We start from the raw sequence: 24,839 nt of genomic DNA on the forward strand, positions 1-24,839 counted from the left end.
ACAGGAGCCTATAACGACATGAAGGTGAAGGAAACATTTCTACAAAAACGGCAAAACACTCTAAACTGCGCGGAATTAAGGTGGATGCAGGTCGTTAGTAAAAGCGGGCGCAGAGTGAACGCCGCTGAGGATTCACAATTATCGCAAGAAAGGCGAGTGCAAGGACGCCAGCGCAGCGCTCGAACTACGGCATTTGCGAATGAAGCGCTCTGTATACTGCCGCGAACCGTGCGCAAGACCTCTGTGCAGTGATTGCACGACCACAATCACGCGAATGCAAGAACGGAACTACCGTAACAGAGCAGTTTGAAATGTCCACGCTCGATCCTTTCGCATTCACGAGCTATCCTGAGGTGTTACAGAATGCCGCACACGTAAACAAAAACCGCGCTGTGCGTATGCGCCAGCGGCATCCGCCCCGCAAATATCCCCTTGTAGACAAAAATATAAAACAAAACACTATCACTCAGTGCGTGTTGGTAAAACGGGGCTCAATAAATCCTATAAATGCTACCAAAGAGCGATTTCGGCGCGAAAACAAGAGCAAACTGCAGCGAGCGCCCTGAAGCGTAGCGAGGGCGTCTGCTCTCAAGTGGCCAACAAATATGGCGGCACGGAGTTCGAGGGACCGCGGCGCCGCGGGCGAGGGGAAAGAAAAAAGAGGAGGGCAGCGGAGAAGGAGGGAGCAGTTGGCGCTACCTTAGTAATTTTAGGGACCTTAACCCCTACGGGCCGCGCTCGAGGCGTATACGGCGAAACCGAAACTGGAAAAGGCCAGTAGCGGCGAGTGCCGCGCTGGCGTCATCTGGCCAAAACGGGTAAGTGCTCGCTGTAAACGGTCGCTTTAGCAGCCGGAAGCACGTCAAAAAAACTGGTATCCATTCAGACGTGACTTTCAGCGAATTCACAGTTCATGGTTAATTTATAAAGTCGAGAATAGAGGGGCCTTACCCGCCTCCGAACGCTAGCGCCTCGAGGGAGTGTAGCGGTGCCAAACGTAAACACCGCGATTCACATTCTCGCCCGTTGATGTACAGTGGCTAGAATAGTTGAAGCGCGGGCGAAGCGGCCACAGGGTTTTATATTATTGCATGAAACTCTATGGAAGCGGCAGTAAAGTGTAGCGGCAGGCCGGACCTGGCGTGCGCTCTCATTTAACGGCTGTGGTTTAGGGCACGGCATGGTTCCTCCATGGGGCACGGAAAGACGCTGCGTCGGAACGGAGCAACGCAACAGGCATTAAATGTAACAAAGGCACTGACTGTGGTTTACTTATCTTTTTGTTGCTAATTGTAAAACATTTTTTACTGCCGTAAAAATAGTAGAGCTTTTAAAAAAAGTCGAAGTTGAGGTTAGTTGGTGTTTAAGTGTTTTTATTCGCGTGATTTTCTGCGGGATGAAAAACAGCTCAAGTACCAAGATGGCAGCCGTCGTCAGTCTCTCGCGAGCGCGCGTAACGCGCAGAGCGGAGTAACGCGTCGTCGTTCATGTTGCAGCGAAGGCCGTCCTAGTCACCCATTCGTCGTGTCACCTGACCAACAGCAGCATGAAGTTCACGGAGCACTTGGCCGCGCACATCACGCCTGAATGGCGCAAGCAATACATTTCTTACGAGGTGAGAGCCGCTCTCGATGGGGCAAAGCAGCTCCGCTCCTTTGCCCCATGGAGCTCCCGCGCAGAGTGAACTCGTCTATTGTTTCATTCGAGTCATGTTTCCAAGCGTAGCCGCCTGCCGGGCGGATGTTACACGCGCCGAGCTCGTGTTGCTGATCTCTCCTTCGATTGTCTCTTAGGTGCTGGGAGTTGTCTCGAGCTGACGTCCGAGATGAAATGGAGGTGGACGATGCGTAGTTTCTGCTCTACTCGCGGTTCTTCCACTGGGTCATGTCAAAGAATATGTAGAGATCGGAGCATTTCGGTCGTTCTTCGTGCTTGGAAGGGCTTCACAGAGCCCTTGTCAACCCTGCGTGATTTTTGCACCGTCAGCGGGCGCTTCCTGTGTGTGCAACGATTTCGTTCCGCTCGAACGTGTTCGCGTGAAGACGTACGAGCGTCTGGCCCCACCTCAGTTCATCCTCGTGCTCTGCCCCGTAGCTTTGAAGTGGCGTTTGTACGCAGCATTTGTTCTCGCACAGCCGTGCTGGGGCAGCGGTATCTTGCCGCACAGCCAGCGCCGCGCTAAAGGGTGCGCTCGCAGAGAGCGAGACGTCGCCACCTTCATTAGCCACTTGAGTTCACAAGAGGTCGAAGGCCTGTCCCAGTGCTTTGTCCGATTCAGCAGCGGTCCCACCCATCTAGTCTTCCATCTCCACTTGAACGTCGTCTGCCGCTTTCGTCTCGATAATTCTGACAGTTTCGAACAAAAGTTGCTCGCCTTCCCCCTATCAATGGCTGATTTGCCTGGACTAGCGCTTTATCTTTCAATGCCCTTGTACGCTAGCCGCAAAAATGAATCGCACTTCCACTGATCAGCAAGCCCATTAATTTAAGAATAAATCCAGCTTCCAAAACTTGGTACGCGAATTTTGTGGGGGGGTATTTTTGTGCTCTTTGGTGAAGGACGGTGGCGGGCCCTTGAAAACATTGAGGCTGTTCTGGCACGGTAAACCTGTTTTTAAAGAGCACTATGCAGCAGCAGGAAGAGCAGAGTGCATTTGAAGCACACGTGCTTCAAATGCACTCAAAGCAAAAGCACTCTAGTGTCTATCGTGCAAGCACTCAGCATGCCAGGCCGGCTTGAAAAAGTTGAAGCATACTTGCACATTGCCGGAAATATAAAATCACGGCTGCATGTGAAATCGGTTTTTGCCTGCTTCAGTTTTCGGTGATGCATGCGTCTATGGAGGAGAGCAAGCAGCACTTATATGCCAAAAACATTCGCCCTACATGACTGGTTAACAACTTCAAGTAAATGCCTGAAGCGACACCAAGAAACTTCATGATATCTGATGAGAAAATAATGTCTCCAAAGTTCGCGAAGTTGTGTTTTGGGCAGAGTGTTGAGCTGGAACTGAACCGAATCATCATTCTTTTGCCGAAACTGAACCTGAATATGAACCGTTACTTTTCGAGCCCGCTGAACCAAGAGGAATGATGGTTACCGCTTCACCACAAAATGACCCGTCAATCCATTGTTGACAGCGTGTGGTCATTAAAATCTTTTCCCTTTGACACACCATCAACTTCGCAATATCTTGTGCACATTTCTCCTTTACCCGTCCCGGTGGCTCAGTGGCTAAGGCGTTGCGCTGCTGAGCACGGGTTCGATTCCCGGCCGCGGCGGCCGCTTTTCTGATGGAGGCGAAAAGCAAAAACGCCCGTGTGTACGAGATTTCGGCGCACGTTAAAGATCCCCAGGTGGTCAAAAGTAATCCGGAGCCCTCCACTACGGCGCGCCTCATCGCCTGTGTAGCGTCGGCGCGTTAAACCCTACAATCATCATCATCAAAAGCTTGATGTGGGTGAGTTGGTACATACTGCTAAAAAATTAATCGGCGCTAAAACAGGGACGAAGAAGAAACACGTAACACACAACACGGCACCGTGTTGTGTGTTACGTGTTTCTTCTTCGTCCCTGTTTTAGTGCCAATTAATGTTTTTAGCATCATCATCAACATTTCTCCTTTGGGTCAATCAAACTGCTGTAAGCGCTCTCCTTGTGGTCGCAACACGGGGAAAGGATTAGGCACCAATGTTGCAATGGCATGTTGCTGCTGGTTGTGTGAGCAAGGCGCAAGACCGCGCCGGAGAAATGTCACCCTCTTGGCAGCCTGCGGGACATTTGAAACACGGACTGCAGTCCCAGCGAGGGAAGGGCAAAGTGCTTGCTTCAAATCTGTGTGCGGCATGCACCCAAGGCTCAACCCTTAAGGGGTCTTACTTGTAGCACCTCAGAAGTGTTGAGCCTTTCGCTGGTCGGCACATAATCGTACGGATGAAAACGTGACGGACGGGACACAGGAAGAAGGGCCCCAACTAGTAACCACAAGTTTTTATGGGTTCAGGGCAACAGCATTGCACAAGGGAAGAGGTCTCCACGCAGCCAAAAAGAGGGCAAAGGGGGGGCCTCAGAAATACGTGTATAAAACTCGCAACAGAGGGATAACAGAATGTGAAATTTGAGGGACCTTTCCAATTGAGAGGTGTGCCAGAGTTGATGTTCAAGTTCGCGGGTTACCACAGAGAGTCTTCGTACTATAGGATCTCGTACAGGAAAAGCTGCTCTTCACAGGCGGATGGAAGGTGATTTTGTGTGTGCATGCACTTTATGTGGAAGATCTTGTATAGATTGTTTGGTATAGGGATGCGGGAACCATTCTGTGCTGGTTGGCGGGATAGGAAGCTCAGCACCGAAGGGGCCGCACCCTGCGGTTGGCTCTATTTCTCTGCTGCTGCGTGCCTTGGGACGCTCAGTGGGCCGCTTTGTTTCAAACAGCCAGCCCTTGGTAACATGGTCACAATGTTTTTGCCACAGAAGAAAACTGAAATATCTGCTGCATAACGTCAGCAGTAACTTAATAGGGAAATAACTAAACTAGAGTTAGTAGTGTGTTACCTCCTTTTTGGCACCCAAGTGGTACAGTGGAGTGAAACAAGAGGTTCCAATAAATCACTTAGTTGGCGGGTGTATCCCAAAACAGCCCATTCCCATTTGAAGCTGTACCGTTTGAACCCGTTCGCAAAGTGCAATTCCCATTTACCCTTTTGAGGGTCAAACTTTTTTGCCAAATGCGGCCCCCCAGGTTCGATTTTTTTATTGCTGATTTACATTCTTCAGGCGACGATTCATTTCGAGAAAAAATTGTAACATTTTTAGGGTGACCATAAAGTAGCAAAAAAAAAATCGTTGGTGTTGTTACATGCATATGGTTTATTCATGAATAACACAAGAATAGTTCAAAAAAGTTTTGTGGGTGCAAGGAGTGGGAGAAGCGCGAGAAGTGCATCAGTTCCATGGGCACAAGAAGTGGGAAGTGCCCAGAGGATGAAACCGAAACTAGCCGTTGTGCGTGGGCACGTGACCGGATGCACAAGCGATAGTTGGTGCATGCCTGTTGTAAAGCACAAAAAAAACAGAAAAGAAGAGCCATCAGCGCAAGAAAAAAATTTCGCATATTTCCACAGTGTGGCAGCACATGCCAAACGAGAGAAACGATCGGAAAAGGCACGCTTTTTAAACATACAAGCGATGATGTACGTGTGCGTCATTGACCCTGAGAGGGTTAATGTGTGCAGGCATTCCTGAAAAAACCTTGCCATCTGAATGCATCCTATTTCAACCTGTTCCTGAAATACCCTTCCTGTTTCAACCCGCTCTTAGAATGCCGTTCCCATTTGAACCCATATTGATTCAATTTAGTTCTGAAAATATGCATTACTCTTTTTGAAAATATTCCCCAAAATGCGTATTCATGGAACGGGCCATGCACACTTTTGACTTCTGGGCGGCATTTTATTATCACATGATTGCAGCCAATAAGTGTTTGCAAATGGCTGAGGCCGATATTGAGCTCGATGCAGGATTTGCAAGTGCCGGAGTGTAGTGCAAGACATGTGTAAGACCTTGAAAAGGGACGTACGTTCCGGGCATTTTCTGGAGTTGGTGCCCATGGGTGTGGCTGAAATGAACAGCTGCTCATTGTTCTTTGTTTGGGGTGAAGTGCCGCATTCGTCTTGGAGATTTATAGGAGTAATGAGAAAAGCAAAAAAAAAAAAAGCAGAAATTCAGAGAATAGTCTATTAATGCACAGCATTCTTGCTCCGCTTGTCTTCATCATTTTTTATATACAGATTTGGCTATTAGTAGACATTGTAGTAGATTAGCAGACATTGGGTTGTTTTTGTTATTTTATAGCTTTCATAGTTTCTTTCCACCAATTAGGTACATTTGCACGATTATAACGATTGAGTGTTAATATGCCAATTATGTATTTTTGGGGAAATGCAGGGCGTTACACGTTTGGTCAGTTTTTGCAATTTTTTGTTTGTGTTTTTTTTTTTTCATTTCCTGGTCCTTTAATTTTCCCTTTTTTTTTTTTGGAGGGCAGAGTATAAGATGCTTACTTTTGATCTCGTTACTTCACACTTATAATTTTCTTTTTTTTTGTATTTGGCTTTTTTGATTCCGTTTGGTGAGTTACCTCCCTTACAGGGTTAGAACAATTAAATGTGGTACCTCTGCCCACTATGAATGTTGTGCAAATGCTGGGCATTACACAGCTATGGCTGGGGGGGTGCTGGGCAAAGAATGTTGCACATTAAGGGGGAGCCAACTCTAAAGATTTTGTTCTTTAATTCACAACCCAGATTGCAATTTCCTTTTTCTGCTGAGTACGAATGCTTTTTGTAGCTTGACAGACTGTTTAAAGTACAAAAAAGTTATTACTGATTTCTAACTTATTTTTTTGTTGAAAAATGCATCAAAGTTGCTAGCCATGCCAACAATGATAATTAGATGGGGAATGCTGAATAGAAGAAAGCTTTGGAATTAATCCAGCTACAGGTGCGGCCTGTGCAATGAACCAGAATAAGTGTAATGTGATAAATATTAAGAAATTAATCACTGAACAACCTAATCAAATGAAAAAAAATTGCTTATTTTCTTGCAAAATGAGCTCTAAAACTTAAAATATTGCATTTGTTTTTTGTTTGTTTTTTACCGTGGTTCATTGCACTCATCTGTATGTGTGCAGTGAACCATGATTTTTTCGTGCAGTGTAGAACCAGGGTGGGGGAAAGTTTCATTTCAAATTACCTTTCAGAAAAAAGTTATGAATGTTCGCGTAATGTGAGGTTTTGCCAACTTTTTTGTTGGAAAAAATGTAAATAAAGGTTTGAAACTGTCACCATGTGAAAGATAGAAAAACCAACACACAGATGGCTAAAATTCATCAACGTTATAGCTTGGGGCCTGCATGTGAATAAAAAATGTAGAGAAATTTGTTTATATAAAAATCTTTGGGATTTCTAGAACCAGTGCGGTTTAGTTTCAGTTTGACAATACGAGGTCAAGGACTGAAAACCTGCTGTAACTGTTGCTAATCATAATAGGAGCGTAATTTTTATTGTTACTTGTTCCTGGTTGAAATGCAAACCAAGGTCTGATCAAGGTAAACAACATTCGGGCATAATTGGGCATCCTTGTAGTGGCTCCTATAAGTTTTAAAGGGACACTGAAGGGATTTGTAAACATTGCGGGATTACTAGCACAAATTGTAGTCTGTAATCACTAGACAACGTTCAACCACTCTCGCTGCGTTTACACGACTTTATTCAGTAGAAAAATCAATTCGGAAATGCTGTCCTTCTCTCTGCATCCTCCTTGCTGATTTCCTATGATGTTTCATATGACGTCAGAACAAGGTGGCCTGGCTTGACTGCGCTACTGCACAGCTCGCCGACAAAATCAGTCAACCCAGCGTTTAGTCGTCCGCCGGCAGGTCATCGCAATTTGTTCGCTCAGTTGAAACTAAGCCACGACACGATTTGTGCCTGGAAGAATGTGCGTTTAGTTTGTTAGTTTGTAGACTGTATCAAGCTCCAAGTCACTCCACACAAGCACACACGTGATGCTTCAATGACTGGTACACTAGCAGAAAAATCTAAGGCCACTTGAAGGCAGGAGAAGAGTCAGCGAAGTTAATATAAGTGCGAAGGAATTAAAATCAACTGAAATTTTTATCGGACAGTGTAAAACCAGGGTGCGGGGAGCACGTTTTGCATTGGGTGAGCTAGCACAGTGGTCAGCAGCACAACCACACATCTGTGAAGGCTTTTCCGTCTAAGGAATGCAGTCGCGAGACATGAGATATTGTGGGAATTTGGGGGACGCTTACTGCACGAGTGCTTTACTAGAAATAGTCATTTAAGGGGCTTGAAAAGCTAAAACCAAACAAAAATGTAAACTGGCTATACATTATATACTGTATATTTCCGCCCCTGGTATCGCTGGCTTATGGCTGAGTAGTCTGGAGCACTAGATGTATTGTTTTGCAAGTCACAAGTTCTAATCCCTGATAGTGCATGTTTTTTTTTTTTTTTTGAAGTTGATGTATTTGTTTTTGGGCAATGTTTTCTATACAGAATTCACCATTTTTTGTGCTTTAACATTAACTGCTCCACAGTTTGCAGAGTGCATACAGACTGACACTGACGCGCTGGCGAATTGTTGTTGGCGCGGTGTTGCCATAAGCACCCACTACTTGTGGACACAATCCTTAATCAGCTGACCCTTGGCCTGGTGTGAACACGCCTCCTACGATGCAGGCACGAGCCTGGCAGATATTGTTTTTTCTTCTTTCAAATGAGCTTTCACATGTGCACCAGTGTATGCAGTTGTATGACCTGTGATGGGTGTGCATCATGTTTCCTTCCTGACTGAAAGGTTCCGAGCCTCGGCACTTGGGTGTCTGCATTTTTCAGGCCAGCACCACCACAAGTGTGCTTGCAGGGCCCGAGGGCTGTGGTTGCTTGGGGCCTTGTGTGGGCGCTTAGCGAGGCCCCGCCCCTTCCGGGTGTGCCAGCGGCTAAGGGCCTCAGGCTGTGGCAGAGTGAGCCGTCTTGTGTGGCAGGAGTGACTGAAATGTAAATCCACTGGCTGCAAGCATCCAAGGATGCATTTCTGGAGGCAACAAAGTATCGTAAATGGCCTCCTGATGCTCTTGCATACAAGCACAACTCCTGGTGGAATTTATTGTCGCCCTACTTGGGACCAGTCTGAGTTGTCTCTGTGGGTCGCACGCATTCAAAGCACTGGCACCGTATGCTGATGCTTGCAATTATTGCCCGTGCTTTGCCCCCCTCTTCCATTTCTGCTCCAATCTGCAAATTGCAACCGAAGAGCAGTCCCGCGCGTGAGGATGCTATGGATGGCAACCTTGCGGGAGGCTCTTTCAGGCACTGGTTGACCTTGTGGATGCCTGGCGGGGTGCAGCCACCTGATGTGTCCTCCTAATGTGTGTGCCTCCTTGCAGGAAATGAAGACAATGCTTTACGCTGCCGTGGAGAGGGCGCCATCTGCAGAGGGTGAGCCTCTCTCTCGTTGTTCTCCCCAGCATCCTGTGCGCTTCCTCTTCTTCGTCCTCATCCTTTGTTTCACTGGTGAAATGCAGTCAGTTAATAACCAACTAGCCCAACTTTCTGTAAAGCAGCGAGTGTCCTGTGGGCTTCTTCTCCATCCTCGTCCTTTTTTTTATTATTTGTTTTTGCTAGTGAAATGCAGTTTGTTCTTAAGCAAGTATAAGGGGGGCCATTTCTGCCCTCCTGGTTTGCTTCTTCTTATTCTTTTTTCTTTTGGTGCCACTCGGCAACTTCCTACAGACCGAGATCTGTGTGGGGAGATGGTAGTTCTTGCTTCCCAAACTGCTTCAGGCTCAAGCCCCCGTAGGTATCTCTGTAGCAACTTAAACCTAAATGCTCCTGCTGGAACTAGTGCGTGTTATGGTAGTGCTGTGGTGGGGGTTTCCTGAAAAAGGTGTACCAAGAGCTTTCCAGTATCTTTTGGAAAAATTGAGCTTTGTGTGTGTTTTTGATTTTTGTTTGTTGCTGCAGAGGGACACAGAATGCTGGCCTGAGAATAATGGGGGGCGATTCGTGCATCAAACCCAGCACAAGAATAACCCCAAGCATTCCTATCAGATTGCCTTCGATGGCATGCAGTGGCTGGACTCAGGCTTCCCTGCATGATGCCGGAGCTTAAACCCCGGGTTCCAGAAGTTGTCCTTGCTGATTTGGCTGTTAAACTGATGCAATGTCTCAGCTTGTGGGGCTTAAGTAGGGCAGCTACTACAAAGCGCCGAGGGTTATGCACAGAGGCAGGGTGTCGAACCGCAATTTTTTCGGGTTCGGTTCGGGTTCGGGTTCAAGGCTTTCGGGTTCGGTTCGGGTTCAGTTCCGGCGCACCATTCCGTTCCGGTTCGAACCGGTTCGAACCGGTTCAAACGGGTTCGAACGGGTTCGGAGAAAAAAGAGCAGACGTGTTTTTTCCTGTTAATTTTTCTGTGTTCGATTTTCGTTTCCTTGTCAGGTTTCTTTGTCAAAAACGAAGCCATAATGTAGGTTTTTTTAGATGCGACGCTCAGAGCATCTCTTGTCGGCGGCCCTGTCCTTCCTGCGTGCGTCCGTTGTTGTCCGCAGCCACTCTCCCCCTCTCTCCGATTGCGAACACTCTCTCGCGAGGGGCATTGGATTGGATTCGATTGGCTTGGCTTGGCTTGGCTTGGCTTGGCTAGCTTGGATTGGATTGGATTGAATTTGGATTGGATTGAATTAAAGTGGATTGTGTTGGATTGTGTTGCGTCATAGCCGCGGCACTCTCTCCGCGGTCTCCTCTCCTTCGGGCGCGCTGCGCATATAACCGGTGTGCCCCTCTCCGGCGGCCTTTCGGTCGACGGTTGCTCTCCGATTGCGCTTGAACCTCCCTCAGCGTCGCATCACAGCAGGGTTCCCGCGAGGGGAGGTGGGCGTAATTTTTTTGTGAAAATATTTTGTTTTGGCCAAAAATAAGCAACCCTGCAACCCTTTTTTCAATTTTCTTCGAAATCTTGAATGCTTGCAGAAAGTAGTCAACCAACACATCCAGTACTTAGATCAGGGAGTCGGAAAAGACAAAAAGTACTGCTCTGTCCCCATCAGATAACTTACAAACTTGCTTGAAATATCTTTCTCTCTTCCCCAGTCATGGCGTTCTTCTACCGCTGGAATGACGTCATTACAGCGATGTAGCGGCTATTTGCCGGCTTTCCTTAAGTTGCGACATTAAAATGAAACCACAAAAGCGAAGCAGAAATGGAAGGCGTATCTGCTGGGACGAGCAAATCCCGCACTGCTCCTCTGTGCTGGCAATAGCTATAATTTTTGCAGTGCTTCCAGATGCGAAGATAACAGTGAGAGCGTTGATCTAAAGTGTTAAAGAGTTCCTTTAACTGTAAAATGTACTGCAAAATGTTTTCTATGGTAGGTCCACGATTACAACATTAACTGAAGCGAAATGAAAAATTCGCTCGGACACATAAGACTCCGTATTTGTATGAATTTGAAAGCCCTGCTTTTTATGGCCGCAAGTTTATTTTTATTGATTTCGTTTCTTTCATTTTTATAATTTAATTTAATTTATTCTTGGATCATAACACTGTAGTTTTATACCCCGCAGTTGTTTTCTTAAGTAAGAAAATGACGGACGATTACGACACTCGCTAATGCGAAATTTGAGTGCAGCGCGAACTGTAGTCTTCTCGGCGACGGCGCATCGATGCTGTGCCTCAGGAAGTGATCGCTTCATCAGTTAATGCACGACGGCGCGCGGCATACTCTGTCGTTATCTCGTAAGGGGTCGCCACTGTGAAGCACGTCTCGCACGGTCACGGAATTACGCCCTCCCCCTTACACTTTCGCCATACTTGCAACCTCCGTTTTCCTGCTAGCTCTATCTTCGGTGGCGTCTTCGTTCTCTCGGTTACAATCAGTCCAACGCTGAGGGACTACGCGAAACCACAGGAGCGGGTGCTTAAGGGCTGCGTTCTAACGCATGACTCTACGTAGCCGCTGTGCAGCCATGTGGTCCACTCCCTTCGCCGACAAGTGACGGGCCGCACATCGTCACCAAATAATGCGTTCTCGCCGCAGCCTTCTGGAAGGCAAACAGGTAGCCTCCTGACCAGTGGGCAGCACACGGGTGCCTCCGACGCCTCCCCCTCAGTGCATCTTCACCAGAATCTTCTGGTAATGGGCAGCCTACCAGCAGACTGCCTATTGCCCCGTCCTACTAAGCAGACGACCCGTCCGTCCACAATCGTTTTAATGCGCATCATTCTTTGCCCACAGCAAGGACCGTGCAACCCCCTTCATTTCCACAAAAATACCAATCTCGCGGGAGTTCCACCTGCAATCGCTATAATAGCGTAAATGGAGATAAATGGTCGCACAAAATTTCTGAAAAACTAAAAAATAAAAAAATTAACCACCGAAACTGGCAAACCGTGTGACACCCTGCATTTCCACAATAATGAGGATTTCGGAAAATTTCCACCTGTAATCGTTATGTAGGGTAAATGGAGATAATTAGTCGAACAAAATTTATAAATGTAAAAAATAAAAATAATGTAAAATAATTGCGGAAACTGGCGAACCGTGTAACACCCTGCACTTCCACATAACGGCAGATTTCGCGAGTTACACATGTAATCGTTATAATAGCGCCAATGCAAGTAATTGGTCGAACGAAATTAAAAAAAAACTATAAAATAAGAAAAATATTAAGCAATTAAGGAAAATGGGAAGCCGTATAACTGCTTGCATTTCCACAATAATGGAGGTTTCGCGAATATTCTATTTGTAATTATAGCAGCGTCAATTGAGATAATTGGTCGGACAGGATTTATAAAAACCAAAAAAATTGGCTGTAGAAACTCACACTGAGTACAAGCGGCATAGGAATGCTACGCATTAGTAGATAATTGTTTGAATTTCTGCAGAAATTTTTTAGTACCCTGGAGTGTCGCCATGGACAGTATTTTGCGTCTCCGACGCCTCCCCCCTCCGCCCGGGCGTCTCGTGGGGGGCCGCACCTCGTCCCGAAATCACGCATCCTCGCAGGAATCGCCTGCCTGGCAGGCAACCAGGCAGGCAGGTAGTTTACTGGTGAGCGGGCAGTCTTTTTGGCGGGCAGGAGAGCCTGAGCGCCCAACATCTTTTTTGGTTCCACCAAATGTCTAGGCACGCACGCGCGCATGCACCGCTGTTTTCGCACAATGCGGCAAATAATTTTGCATTTAAATAAATTGATTGGTCTGCTACGCTTTTCATGTACCCTTGTTTCAACGGCGCTTTAGCTTTTACACGAAATCATTAGCACTGCTGGAAGTCGAAAACAGTCCCGCGTCGGCGTCAACCTCCGACTGTCAAGCGTGGCTGGTGGTGTTTAAAGCGATTTCCTTCTGCTCATCTTTCATATGCTAACGTACCAGTTAGAAAGAAAGAACGGCTTTAATGACTCATTGGACGCCGTGTACAGGACGGCATTGGATAGGGAACCACCGGAGATAGGAACTTGCTAAATGGCACTTCAGCGACAGGTGAGAGCGGTTGGTCTCTACGAGAGATAATAGCTGAGTGAAGTCACAAGCAGCAGTAATTATCCCTCGTAGAGAGAGGGAAAATGAACTTTAAATAAATCGAGGAAAAGTTTCAGAGAGGCGTCATCATTCAAGGGGTAGAGTCGACAGTCGTTTCCATCAAGAGAAACTGACCTTCCAGGCCGGAGCTGGCCAAGGCTTTCTCCCAAATCTCTATGGAAACGTGTAGGTTTGGCGGATCTAGGGTGGACTTGTCGCAGCTGCCTACTGTGTGTATGAGGTTCCCAGGCTCCCCACAGAAGCGACGAAATGGAGAGAATTGTGTCCCGTCAAAGAGGTGAAGACTGGTGATGTGTGGGAAGGTGTTAATCCACAGTGCACAGAATAATCTTTCCTGGTTATTCGCTAGTGATTTGTGCGGGAAGGAATATGTTCTACGGGAGAGCCTATAGTGCTAATTAATTTCCTGGTATGTATACAGGATGCATGCGCTCGGGCTCGGCTTCATCAGCGCTGGCTAAGCGGGTCAAATGTCCAGCCACGAGGTTGGTGATCTTGTCTGCCGGCGATGCCAGTATGAGCTGGTGCACATACAATCCTGGCTGGTCTCGTTGGTGGTCTCTGCTTGTTCATTCGAAGTGTTGTAACATGCAATAGACTGTTGGCAAAGTTGCGCCACGCCTGATAAGAGTCTGTTATGAGACTTTTGGCGGCCCTTTGGCTAACGCACGTGCTATCGCCTCTTCCTCAGCTTGGAAGGGGCTGTGTTCAGGGGTTGAGATGCTACACCTGTGGAAGGCTGCAGAACGGTAGCACGAAGAAAGAGAAGGTATCGGAGAATGCTATCAGGTTTCTTTCGCATCAAACCTGTTGATCGTTCCTTTTTTTTCTTTCAGTTTAGTTGCTTCCTAGTCTTACCTCATATATATACACATTTTGAGAACCTTTTGGGTAATATAAGACATGCATTAGGCAATTATTTTTTAACTTCAGTGCGAGATGTAAATCTTACGCGAGAAATAACATAAGAACGTAATACGTGCATAAAAAAAGCCTTTTATAGCATTCAGGTGGTCGACACATAACTTTCCGGCTATTTTGTGCGTAACTAAATTTCCTGATTGGTCGAGAAAGAGAACGCTGCAAAATTTACAAATGCCAAGGACCCCAAATCTATCATGTTTGGTCCAACCCTCTAATCTTCCTTAACTGACCCGCTAATTCCTCTAATCCATATTAATCAACACCGCAGTCCCACTGGTTCACATTAGTTCATTCACTCATCTCACTAAACCACCCTAGTCTACCCGCTAATCCGCGTTAATCGACTTAAATCCATGCATCGAAATGCTATCGCATTTACTTTAAAAGTGAAATTGAGAAGGCCCCAATTTTTTTTTTCAATTGTCATGTTCTCCTGGGGCAGTAACCAAAGGACACAACGGCACTGTACAAGAAAAGGTGATGGTGACGTAGAGAACTGTGAGTGTTTGTGTCTCAGTACTGTTTTTATATAAGTGCCCACTCAAACTAAAATAAGTGGAAGATACGGATTTATTGTTGATGGTGTCCCTGAAGGCCTTCGCAAGCGGTCACGGATGCATTCGAATTAACAACATGAAAACTTCACACGATTTTAAACACACTGCAGATAGAAACCATAAAGAATACCCCATGATATGTTGCCAGGAATATGCGTTCTAACTTATGTTATTGTGAATGCAAGAAGATAATTTGGGGAGATGGGCAATACCTAAAGCAAACTAGTAGTGTATACGGACTTTACATTAAATTTAGGGTAATAATAAAATGATAACCTTATGGGCCTTGGGAACTGCAGACTATGCAAAATATTGCGTGGTGCCGTCTGGCGAATGGTAAAAATATATTCGGATGCAAGGTAGGGTACCGGGATGGAAAACTAGAAATCACAGTTTTGAGGCCCCGGAACCGGTTCGGAACGGTTCCTTCAATTCGTTCCGGTTCGGGTTCAGTTCCAAAATGGCGGAAAAAATACGGTTCCGGTTCAGTTCCGGTTCCGGGAAAAAATTCGGGTTCGGTTCCGGTTTTCGGTTCGGTTCCGGTTCCGGTTCGACACCCTGCACAGAGGTCTTTCTTGGACATTGAAAAGTGCATCAAAGACCACTAAATGTAGCAGTTGTCTGTGTACAGCTCTGACAAACAATTATGAGAAATTGTCCAAAAAGAAGATGTTGCTGGAGCCATCCTTTCGATGAGGAACTTGGCTGAAGACCTTTGCTGAAATGTTGGTTCTAGCCAATTCCCATTTTTCGACAGTCTCGCACATCATCTCCATCTTCCCCTGAACACCAGTCTTATTTCGATTGAACACACAGTTCGATCCTTGAAAAGCCACATGCAGAGCCTGGGAAAGTCCTCGAGTTTGTGTCATATTGTCACATAGCCAAGGAGGATGCAGGTTTCTTCAAGGAAAAAAGTTTGTTGGAGCAAACTTGTGCTCTGCTAAGAACTCGAGGAGTACACAAGCAGCGAAGGAGCAGTCAACAAAGTGGCGTGCGTAGGCGAGTGTCATTGGCAAATTGAATGCGGCCATGTTTGCTTTGCGAGCATTTACCCTTCGGTGTTTATCCTTCGAGAACCACCGAATCAGTAGGTGATCAAAGACAAACATTCTGTTCGAGGGACGACAGGACGATGCACTCTCCTTACAAAATGAGATAGCGTGCGTTGCATACAGAAGAAAGGGGTCCCTGTTGCATCAGTGTTGCCATGGAAGGCGTAATGGTGACAACATCAGGGGCTCTGTGCTACAGCCCAGGTTGATGGACAAAGAACTCAACGGAATTAGGCCCGAGTGCACACTCCATGGGCGATCGCATAGTCGCATTATACGTGTGTCCAACAGCCTTCTGCCTCGTGCTGCCCCAACAGGAACTCTGCAGTGGTCCAGCTATATGGGAGTCCGACAAAAGCTTTTTCGGCTGCTACATCTCGTCATATGTGTCATTGCTTACAAGCGTAGCATTCACTGAGGTCCATCTGCTCGGTAGAACCAGAGTCCTTCAATGCTTTTCTGGTCATGAAACTCCCACCCAAGTTTCGTCTGGGGACAAAGGCTACCGCGAGGGGCACCACCGCAGATTGGAGGGCATTGGGCGGCCGCTGCTGCTCCATGCGTGCAGCTGCGTGTGGTAGAACCTGCACCCGCCTTCAGCGCTACTTTCTTGATAGAAATGTGTTGTTGGTAATTATAGCCTCATCTGTTGCTACACAACGAACCCAGCAGGAAAGTCTTATAATTGCAGCCCTTAGGGGGAATGCGTGTAGAGCAGAACGCACGCTAAAACTGTCGACTGATGGCTGGGTTTCTTTCTGAAAAATTTCTCAGAAGTCCGCAAGCGTGGGAGACTTTAGGGGGAGTTGGGTTCCGAGATGGTGTAAATTCTTTCCTGACCTTTGACCGCACTTCTCCTAGCCTTACCCAGCTGCAGCTCTCAACCTCGAAAATCAGTTTCACAGCACGGCCATCGAAGCTCCGGAAACTACCCTCTTCATTCGAGGGAAAATTCACGCGCGTCGGAAGCGTGTTCGCACCATGTATAGAACGGGCTCACTTGGCTGTGGTGCCCGTGCTTGCATGCCGTAGGGGCCGAGATTCAAGGCGTTTTCCTTAAACCCACAGGGAGGTGGTTATAGTGAGTGACACGTGGAAATAATTCCTGACAACTGCTAGGACTGACAACAACTGAACTCCGTGCGAAACGCAGAGGAGACATATCGACACGGCGCGAAAGGGAAAGTTAGCACGGGTGGACAATTATTTCTTTTGACGCATCATTTAGGTGCAGTGCGGTGTCATGGTGCGCTTTTTCAAAATGCCGCAAGCCTTGGCATTATTGAGCACAATAAAAAAAAAAGATTACTCTTGTGAGTGCCTCTGTTTTCTGATGAAAACAAGTTGGTTGTAGGGTTGTAGAATTCAAGTTTAGAATGAGAACGGCAGTTGGAGCCTTTTTTAATAATTCTCGGCTTTGTGCATTGCTCGTTACGCGTGCCGTCACAGAAACTCATTCACAGTGAGCATTTCATTTTTACATATCCATATCACATATAATATTAACATGGTTGACATAGTTACAGGCATATTGTCACGAGGCCTTTTATATGGCAGGCTTATTTCTGGCCTCTTTATGCCCAGAAACAAAGGTCCGGTTGATAAAAAGAAGAATGTCTGCAAAACAAAAAGCCTGGTTTTAAGAGCTTCTTTTAAAGTACAACAATGTGCGAATACAAGGCTGAAAGAAAAAAGAAATCTCCACAGCAGCTCTCGCTGGCTCAGGTTCACCTTCACACGCTAAGAATTATGAGCGAACCTCTGTCCTCGATGCCTTGTTCTTTCTGCGAGTAAAAAAATGCAGAAGGCACTTAAAAAAGTGGATCTTATCTGCTGTTGCCCAGGGGTATGCTCTCTACAATGTCTGCGCACACATTACCCGCCGCGGTGGCTCAGTGGCTAAGGCGTTGCGCTGCTGAGCACGAGGTCGCGGGTTCGATTCCCGGCCGCGGCGGCCGCTTTTCTGATGGAGGCGAAAAGCAAAAATGCCCGTGCGTACGAGATTTCGGCGCACGTTAAAGATCCCCAGGTGGTCAAAATTAATCCGGAGCCCTCCACTACGGCGCGCCTCATCGCCTGCGTTGCGTCGGCGCGTTAAACCCCACAATCAATCAATCAATCTGCGCACACATTGACTCACTGTATATCTCCATTCACGACGCATTCCACAAGCCGCTGTGAGATTGTTTTTTACATATGCGGACGTGCAGTTTGCAGGGACTGGTATGCTTGTATCTCCCGTGCACCTCGGCGCCAGAAGGAGAGTGACAAAATCTGCAGAAATTAGATAATTGCCTTCTAATGCGTAGCATTGTTGTGCTGCTTGTTTAGAGTGCGAGTTCTTTATAGCCAAATATGGCTGTATTTTGAATAAAGCCGTATTTTGAACGTTCTTTTGCGGACTTTTTTTCGTTTATTCTTCTTCAGTTTTTGGGGGGAGGTGTATGAGATGCATATTTTTTCATTTTGTCGGATCAGTTTTGTGAAAACGGTGTTTTATATTATAGTTTTACTTTTTTTATTTTTCAAAATTCTGTTTGACCAAATCGGCTCCATTTATGCTATTATAACGAATAAAGGGCGAACTTCCGACAGATCTGCATTTTTGTGGAAATGCAGGGCGTTACACGGTCCAGGCTGTGGAGGTGCTCGGCAAAGAATGCTACTTATTAATAGCGACGTTTTGTCGCCGTTTCCTCGCTAGCCATACCGGCAGGCATAAACACAGTAACAGCATGACTGTTCACACGAAATTTTCCGGCACTCACAAAATGCAAAGTCTATTTTCGCGCCCCACGAAAAGTAAAGCGAACGTGCACGGCTAATACCGCAGCGAGCGTCCGTTCCCTGCCGAACGCCCCCCGACCACTTCCCCGGCTGCCCTTCGATTAAATGCCAGTGCTGCGGTGCGGCCTCCTCGGGCAGCGCACAAAGCGCTCCCATAGCTGGATGGTGGAGTTTCATGACCAAAAAAGCATTGAAGGACTCTGGTAGAATGCTTATTTGTTCCTTTTGCACAATGGTAAAGAGTCTTGAGAAAAATTTCATGCTGAATGGCTCACTGAAACCACGTTTGAGCGGGCTAACAAAGATCTGCGTCAGCTCGTTGTCCCATTTTTAAACAAATTTTTCTCGTGTTTATTTTTTTTTTATTCGGAAAATAATGGCATCTGGTTGCGAGTAATGCGAGGAATCTTACTGATGCGGTGCTTCCCTTTTAGGTGAGCAAACTAGTGCAGCAGCTCTCCGTGGTCATCTCTGGTCAGGAGGGCTTATGGGCGAGCTCTGTGCTTTTCTCGTTACACTTCTCCTTGTGAAGCTGCATCTGTTGTTGCAAGTGTGGTTGAAATGTAGAGCCGTGATTTCGCTCACTTTCGCCAGTGCTTGCTGTTTCGTCTGCTAGGCGCACTGCTCAACAAGCCAAGTGCCCTGTCGCTGTCGTGCGTTAGTCAGCTATCGGTTCCAGAGGCCCTTCAGCTGGCATGTGCCGGCTTTTCGTCACCGAGGGATTTTTACGTCATTCCACTTGCTTGGCACACTTCCCTAAAGCTGACTTGTTCGCAGTTTCGTTCTTTCTTTTTTTTTTTTTTTTTTTTTTGTGACCCAGCAACTGAAATCATGGCTCATTCTCGTTGGCCTTTGGAGTAATTAGGCACGTTATGTCCGAGATGGGCTTGAAGGGCACATGCTACGAAAGGGCGTTTTCATTTTGCTTGTTTTTCGAAGACGCGGGACCTGCAAAAATTAACACCTGATTTCGGGAAAGTAATTTTTATGTTAACCCACGTACTACAATATTTGCCTCGAGAAATTTTAAGTTTGTGATACAAAACTAATCAGCTTAATTCCTTAAAAGGGGGCAGCACATTCAACCACCAGTTTGCAGTTTAGAAGAGTTGAAATTTTGAACCTGCTTGCCGTCTTTCTTATTGGTGCCATTTCCAGTTGTGTGTGGAGTGTGGTGGGAGTCTTTTTTTCTCATGTGGACTGTCATGGCTGCCGACGATGCTGAAATTTTGTGGACCAGCCTGGCTAAGCCTCAGACATTGCGAGCAGAGCAGTGTGCACCCTGCAGAGCCGCCCTTCTCGGGAGTGCGAGGAGGGCATGGGGAGGCTCCCACTCTTGGGCGGGGTTGTGGGTGCCCTGCTGCCGCCCCGCCACAGATAGCACTGCCCCAGGTGTCGTAGGGGGGGGGAGAACTGAACCCAGAGAGAACTCCAAACCACATGGCCAGAAAAGAAGAGCATCTTGTTAACAGGCCAGTCCATTCCAAAATCGTGTAGTTGTGTCGGTTGCAACCATGAATGAAGGTCTTGGCGATTGGAGAACACACAGGCTTTGCTGTCAATCTAGGCTCCCGTGCCCAGCCTGGCACGTAAGCTCTTTTCAGAGGCACCTGTGTTGTGTGGACACAGGTGGAGTTCAGTGAAAGTGTGCTCATGTAACCACTTCAGCCACCACTCATTTTGCCAGCAAATATTTTAGGGCTCCACCAAGGAAGATTGTCGTCTTCTGTTGAGATGGACGAAGCTGGGCTAGCTCCTTTTGCAGGCGCTGCTAAATACATACAGCAGTGGCGACGGTTCCGTGTCATATTGTTTGCTCTCAGTGCGTGGTAACCTCTATTTTCGGTTTACTGCACTCTGGCCGACCCGTGCTTGTCACTGAAACGCTGCTCCTGTGCTGCTCGCAGTGGTGGAGCAGAGTGTCATCACAAGGTACCTGGCATCATTTGACGAAGAGTTCTTCCAGTACTGTGACAAGGAGCTCGCCAAGATCAACACATTCTACTCAGGTGGGTTCATTAGCAGCAGTTAGCGGGGTGACCCACTCGTTTGCCTTCAAGCAGGCCATTCTTTGAGTAAATGCACAGGGGGGCTATCGGAAAGATTTGACGCACATTCGTGCTTGTTTTCTTCAAGTGAGTGTTGATTCTGTTGCATTCGTGTATCCCTATGTGGCACCACAAACCATTTCAGCCCTCGCTCGACGAAAACACACAATTTGGTGGGAGAATCAAAATTTTAACCTTAATTGATTGATTTCTGAGTGAATACAGCACCATTTGCAGCCGTACAAGTGCTGGGGGACCTATAAAACACGAAATCTTTCGAATTAAACGAACTTGTATTTTGTCGCATGGTCTCTTGTCTGCATGGCTTCAAGAGGTGCCACACATTCACCCCGTCTTAGTCATGTCTGTGGTCTTGCCCTGAGGCTTACTCTTATGCAATAAAATCTCGATGGCATTGCTTTGATCTCGGAAGGAAGGGGGGGGGGGGGGGTATAGGTGGGAAAGATCACCAGAAACCAGTGCCCAGTAAACCAGTAAAGGAGAGGTCTAGTTGTTGATTTCCTCTACCAGTGTGTCCTTTTGTGCTCCTTCACTGTGAGCAGACATTTCTTAGTAAATGTGCTAAGCCTTTGTACAGTTGTATTAGCTTGCTTAATGACGCACATTTTTCTTTTTTTTCCTCGTGCAGAGTAAGTATTTGCTTTGCTTTTCTATTGAGCTTGCATCTGTCCTTTCAACTGCGAGGGCTTGGGCTAAGCCAGCTGACTTTCAGCGGTGGTGACGCATTGCTATGTTGCTACCACTCCCCGGGCATTTATTTTGCCGTGCAAACGTGGGTCAAGAGGACGTTCTGCTAGCGATTGCACTGCAGTAGACCTTAGTCGCCCCGGCGGGCATGCCTGCGGGCTGGTGTCCAAGCCGGAATCTTCACTCTTTCGTTACCGCGCCTATTCAAAATCGTTCAATTTGAACGATACTTTCGGAGCGCCTTTTCATAGCGCTCCAGGCGTTGCTCCAACAAGTAAAGCTGTTCGGAGTTAGATCAGAAAATGGCCTTTCAAAATCAGTTTTGTTTTCATTTTTGCAACGAAAACGTGATTTTTGACGCTCGTTTGAATCACCTGAGTGTGGAAAATGGGAGGGGTCAACGTGCGTCACTGCTGCCAATGAAGAATGTGTGCCACTCGTAATTATTCTGCATCAGCGTTTGTTTTTGGTTATCAGGGCATGAATGATGAACCAGCAAACGATTTTAAATCGTCAGGTTTGCACTCTGACAGTAATAATTCCAGAAATCGGTTGAAAATGTCCAGCAGTGCCCGTTTGCAAAGCTACTTTATGATTCTAGGCAGTTTTATTGCCTTTGTGCACGTTGTTCTAAGTTGTGTGGTAGTTCTACTTACCCCAGGACCATTCGCGAACAGTTTACGACAGTTTTGGTTTCGTTCCTGCTTCGCAAGATTCATATGTGGCGCTACTACGCAGCTGCCCAACTTCAAGTCTACCTGCCATGGCGCCTTGAGCGTCCCCGACTGATCCTTAAACAAAGCATGCTGCTCCTGATTTCACTGAACTTTAACCCGATTTCTGCAATAAGAACTTCAGTTGCAAGTCAAAAGATCACACCCAGTCGCCAGATATCTTTTCCGACGAGGACAGCGCTTCAAACCGGCCTTACACACTGCCAGCTGTTCGCCTTCCAGTTTCGTTTCCATACGAGGGTATCTCCGGGTGTCTAGTGTTGCTGGTTAGTTGAACTGTCTATTCGGACGGAGTCTCTGATAGATAAGTTTTTGTACTGTTTCATTTTAAAATGTTAGGTGGCGCTGCAATAGAGGAGGCTCGTTGTGCTGATCTTTTTCATCGCGCGACAGCTACTTGGCCAAAGTTTGCAGGGCACGATTCTAGCGCATCACACCTCATTCCTGCAAGCAAGGCTACAATTGCATGTCAGAAGATGATAATAAAGCTCAACTTTATGTGCTGAGAGATAACTGACCGTGAACGTCAACAAGCATGAACCACGGAGTTCCGTTTTCAACTTCATGCATGTTTTTCCGCATCGCGTGCTTGTCCCAAATATTGTGCTGGCTGTCAATGCAAACTCGGTCATTGACAAGATGATTTTACGTTATGTGGGGCAAATTGGTGCCTTTGATAATGTGAAACCGCCAGATTTCTTCCATGGAACCACCCGAAATTGCACATTTTGAATTGGAGGTTGGGCTTCACCGCAAGACACGAGCACCGTGCGTGCAAACATTTTTTTTATATATGTCTGAAAAACGGTTCCGCGCACGTCGCCATTTTTTCTAGGGCGTGTTGTTGAAATGTTTCCCTACAAAATGTATATTCCATTTTTTTTTCTACTACTGGTGGTTTGTTATATACAACTAGTTTTTTATCTTTTTTTTTTCGACATTTTGACAAAAAATTTGATTTTGATATTTTTTTTTCACAACTATGATATATAAAAACATTTTAAAAACTGGTGTTATTGGAAAGGCCATTAAATAATCTGCATTTTGTGTTCCTGTAATTAGTACCTAACCAATTATTTTATCAGAAGAAAAATGTTTTCTTGGACCCCTAAAAATCGGTCAATTTTCCCGCGGTAACGAAAGAGTTAAGAGCCGCATGTGCACTGCTGCCCAAGTGGCTCCGAACGTTCCTTCCAGTCCGAGCTCTCATGGTGCTCCAAGTAAGAAAAGCTGCTGCTCCACTTCGCCGTCAGATGTCTTGCAATTCTAAAAATGTGCTCCAAGATAATGTCACTTCTGTTTTCTGCCCGCAACAGGTGTGCTATGACTACGGGTGAAAGAGGGAGAGAGGTAGGAAAGGGATCTGGAACCTGGAAAGGAAAAAATCCCATCCATAGTAAAAGATGAGCTCCTCAAATGAGAAGTTTATATGGCGTCCAAAACATGCAGGCGTAATCTAGTTCAGAAGCCTCACATGGGGATCGCAGTTATTCTTCACTGGGAAAAGAAGCACCCTAAGCTTTGCTGTTCGTTACTGTCAAAATTTGCAAATACTGAAACTCTGATGGAAGTGAATATTGAATATTTGGGAAAAAAGAATACTTGCCCAGTCAATGTCTTTGACAAAAGTTTACAGCGTAGAACAACAAGGACGAAGAGTGAAAACGGAACATTGTGAGTGCTGCTTGTGTTGTTCCGTCTCCATCTTCAAGGCAGTTTCCCACAGGATTTTCCATGTAGGGCCCCTCTTTTATCGTGTCTCTTCTAAATACATGTAGAGCATTTATAACGTAACCGCTTATAGTGCGGGACCGGATATAACGCGGGTTTTCCTGGCCACTGGTAGGCCTCCCATAGAAGTCAATGCATTAGCTTACCGCTTATAATGCGGTTGCCCGGAGCACAATACCGTTTATAGTGCAGTTTTTTGGCGGGACCGCTGATCGACCGGTGCAGGTGGGGTATCATTATAGGGTCGCAAGGAAGAAAGAAGAAAGATTGATTCAGTTATCCCACGCAGTGCATGCTCCCTGCACTCTTCTGTCATCGACATAGGAAAGAAAAAAAAAAAGGCATTCGCACGTTCTGTGTTTGCACACACGTGATAACCACAACGGTCCTGTCTTGACACTCCTCGGAAGATAGCGGGCCCCCTCCCCTTCCGTTCTCCCCCCACTCCTGCACGCGGTAAGTTGTTGCGATTAGAAGAACCTTGTGCAGACAAGTAGTAACTGCCCTTTTCCTTTTCGAACATCTAAAGATAGCGAGCCGAGCTGCGGCGCCAGAGGTTTCCACAACCTGTACATTGTGCTGCATAAGCAACCGCCTTTGGCATTGCGAATGCAAGGCGCAGGGGGGGGGGAATAAAATAAAAGACGGCTTGCATTTTTATTACGTTGTGTTGCGGGCATACGCCAGGCTGCTTCCCTTTCTGGAGCATCCATTCTTCTAGACACTCAGAAATGCACTCCTCAAAACATAAACACAGCGGCTGATGCCGGAAAAAAAAAAAAAAAAAAGACGGAATAAAGACCGTCCCGTTCGGTTGAGTGATGATAAGCAAAGAAGGGTTTAAAGGTGACTTGCGATATGTTTGGATTTGCGCATGCTTTGTATAGTGCGGATTTTTGCGGCTCCCACGACATACGTTATAAGCGTTCTACACTGAGGGAAGAATTTACTCTCTCGGGGCGTAAAAAAAAGTTGCCCTGAGTAATATTAGGCAGAGAAGTAAGCTGCCCTGCTCAGGCAAGCATTCCGGCACAGTTTAGCGACTGACTGCGCTGTCCTCAGCGCCTACACACCGTGTGCCAAGTTTGCCAGCGCTTCGTGAGGCTGTTGTGCTTCGTATTATTCTGAGTACGCGATGTTGCTAACTTGGTGAACATAGGAAAGC

At 46.6% G+C, this 24,839-nt stretch overlaps 1 protein-coding gene across 1 annotated transcript in view; it reads left to right on the plus strand.

Annotated features, from left to right (window-relative positions):
* The first annotated feature begins 1,409 nt into the window (after positions 1-1,409).
* The window catches only part of LOC144180709 (solute carrier family 53 member 1), a 68,827-nt gene continuing 45,397 nt past the window's right edge, over positions 1,410-24,839 (plus strand). The window contains exons 1-3 of the mRNA XM_077708994.1: positions 1,410-1,615; positions 8,973-9,024; positions 20,361-20,462. Coding sequence (XP_077565120.1) covers positions 1,547-1,615; positions 8,973-9,024; positions 20,361-20,462 — 223 coding nt within the window. The 5' untranslated portion in view covers positions 1,410-1,546. The remainder of the gene's footprint in view (positions 1,616-8,972; positions 9,025-20,360; positions 20,463-24,839) is intronic.

Source organism: Haemaphysalis longicornis, unplaced genomic scaffold (genome assembly GCF_048455015.1).
Source record: "Haemaphysalis longicornis isolate Haplotype H1 unplaced genomic scaffold, Haemaphysalis longicornis Haplotype H1 scaffold_1, whole genome shotgun sequence".
NCBI classification, from domain to species: domain Eukaryota; kingdom Metazoa; phylum Arthropoda; class Arachnida; order Ixodida; family Ixodidae; genus Haemaphysalis; species Haemaphysalis longicornis.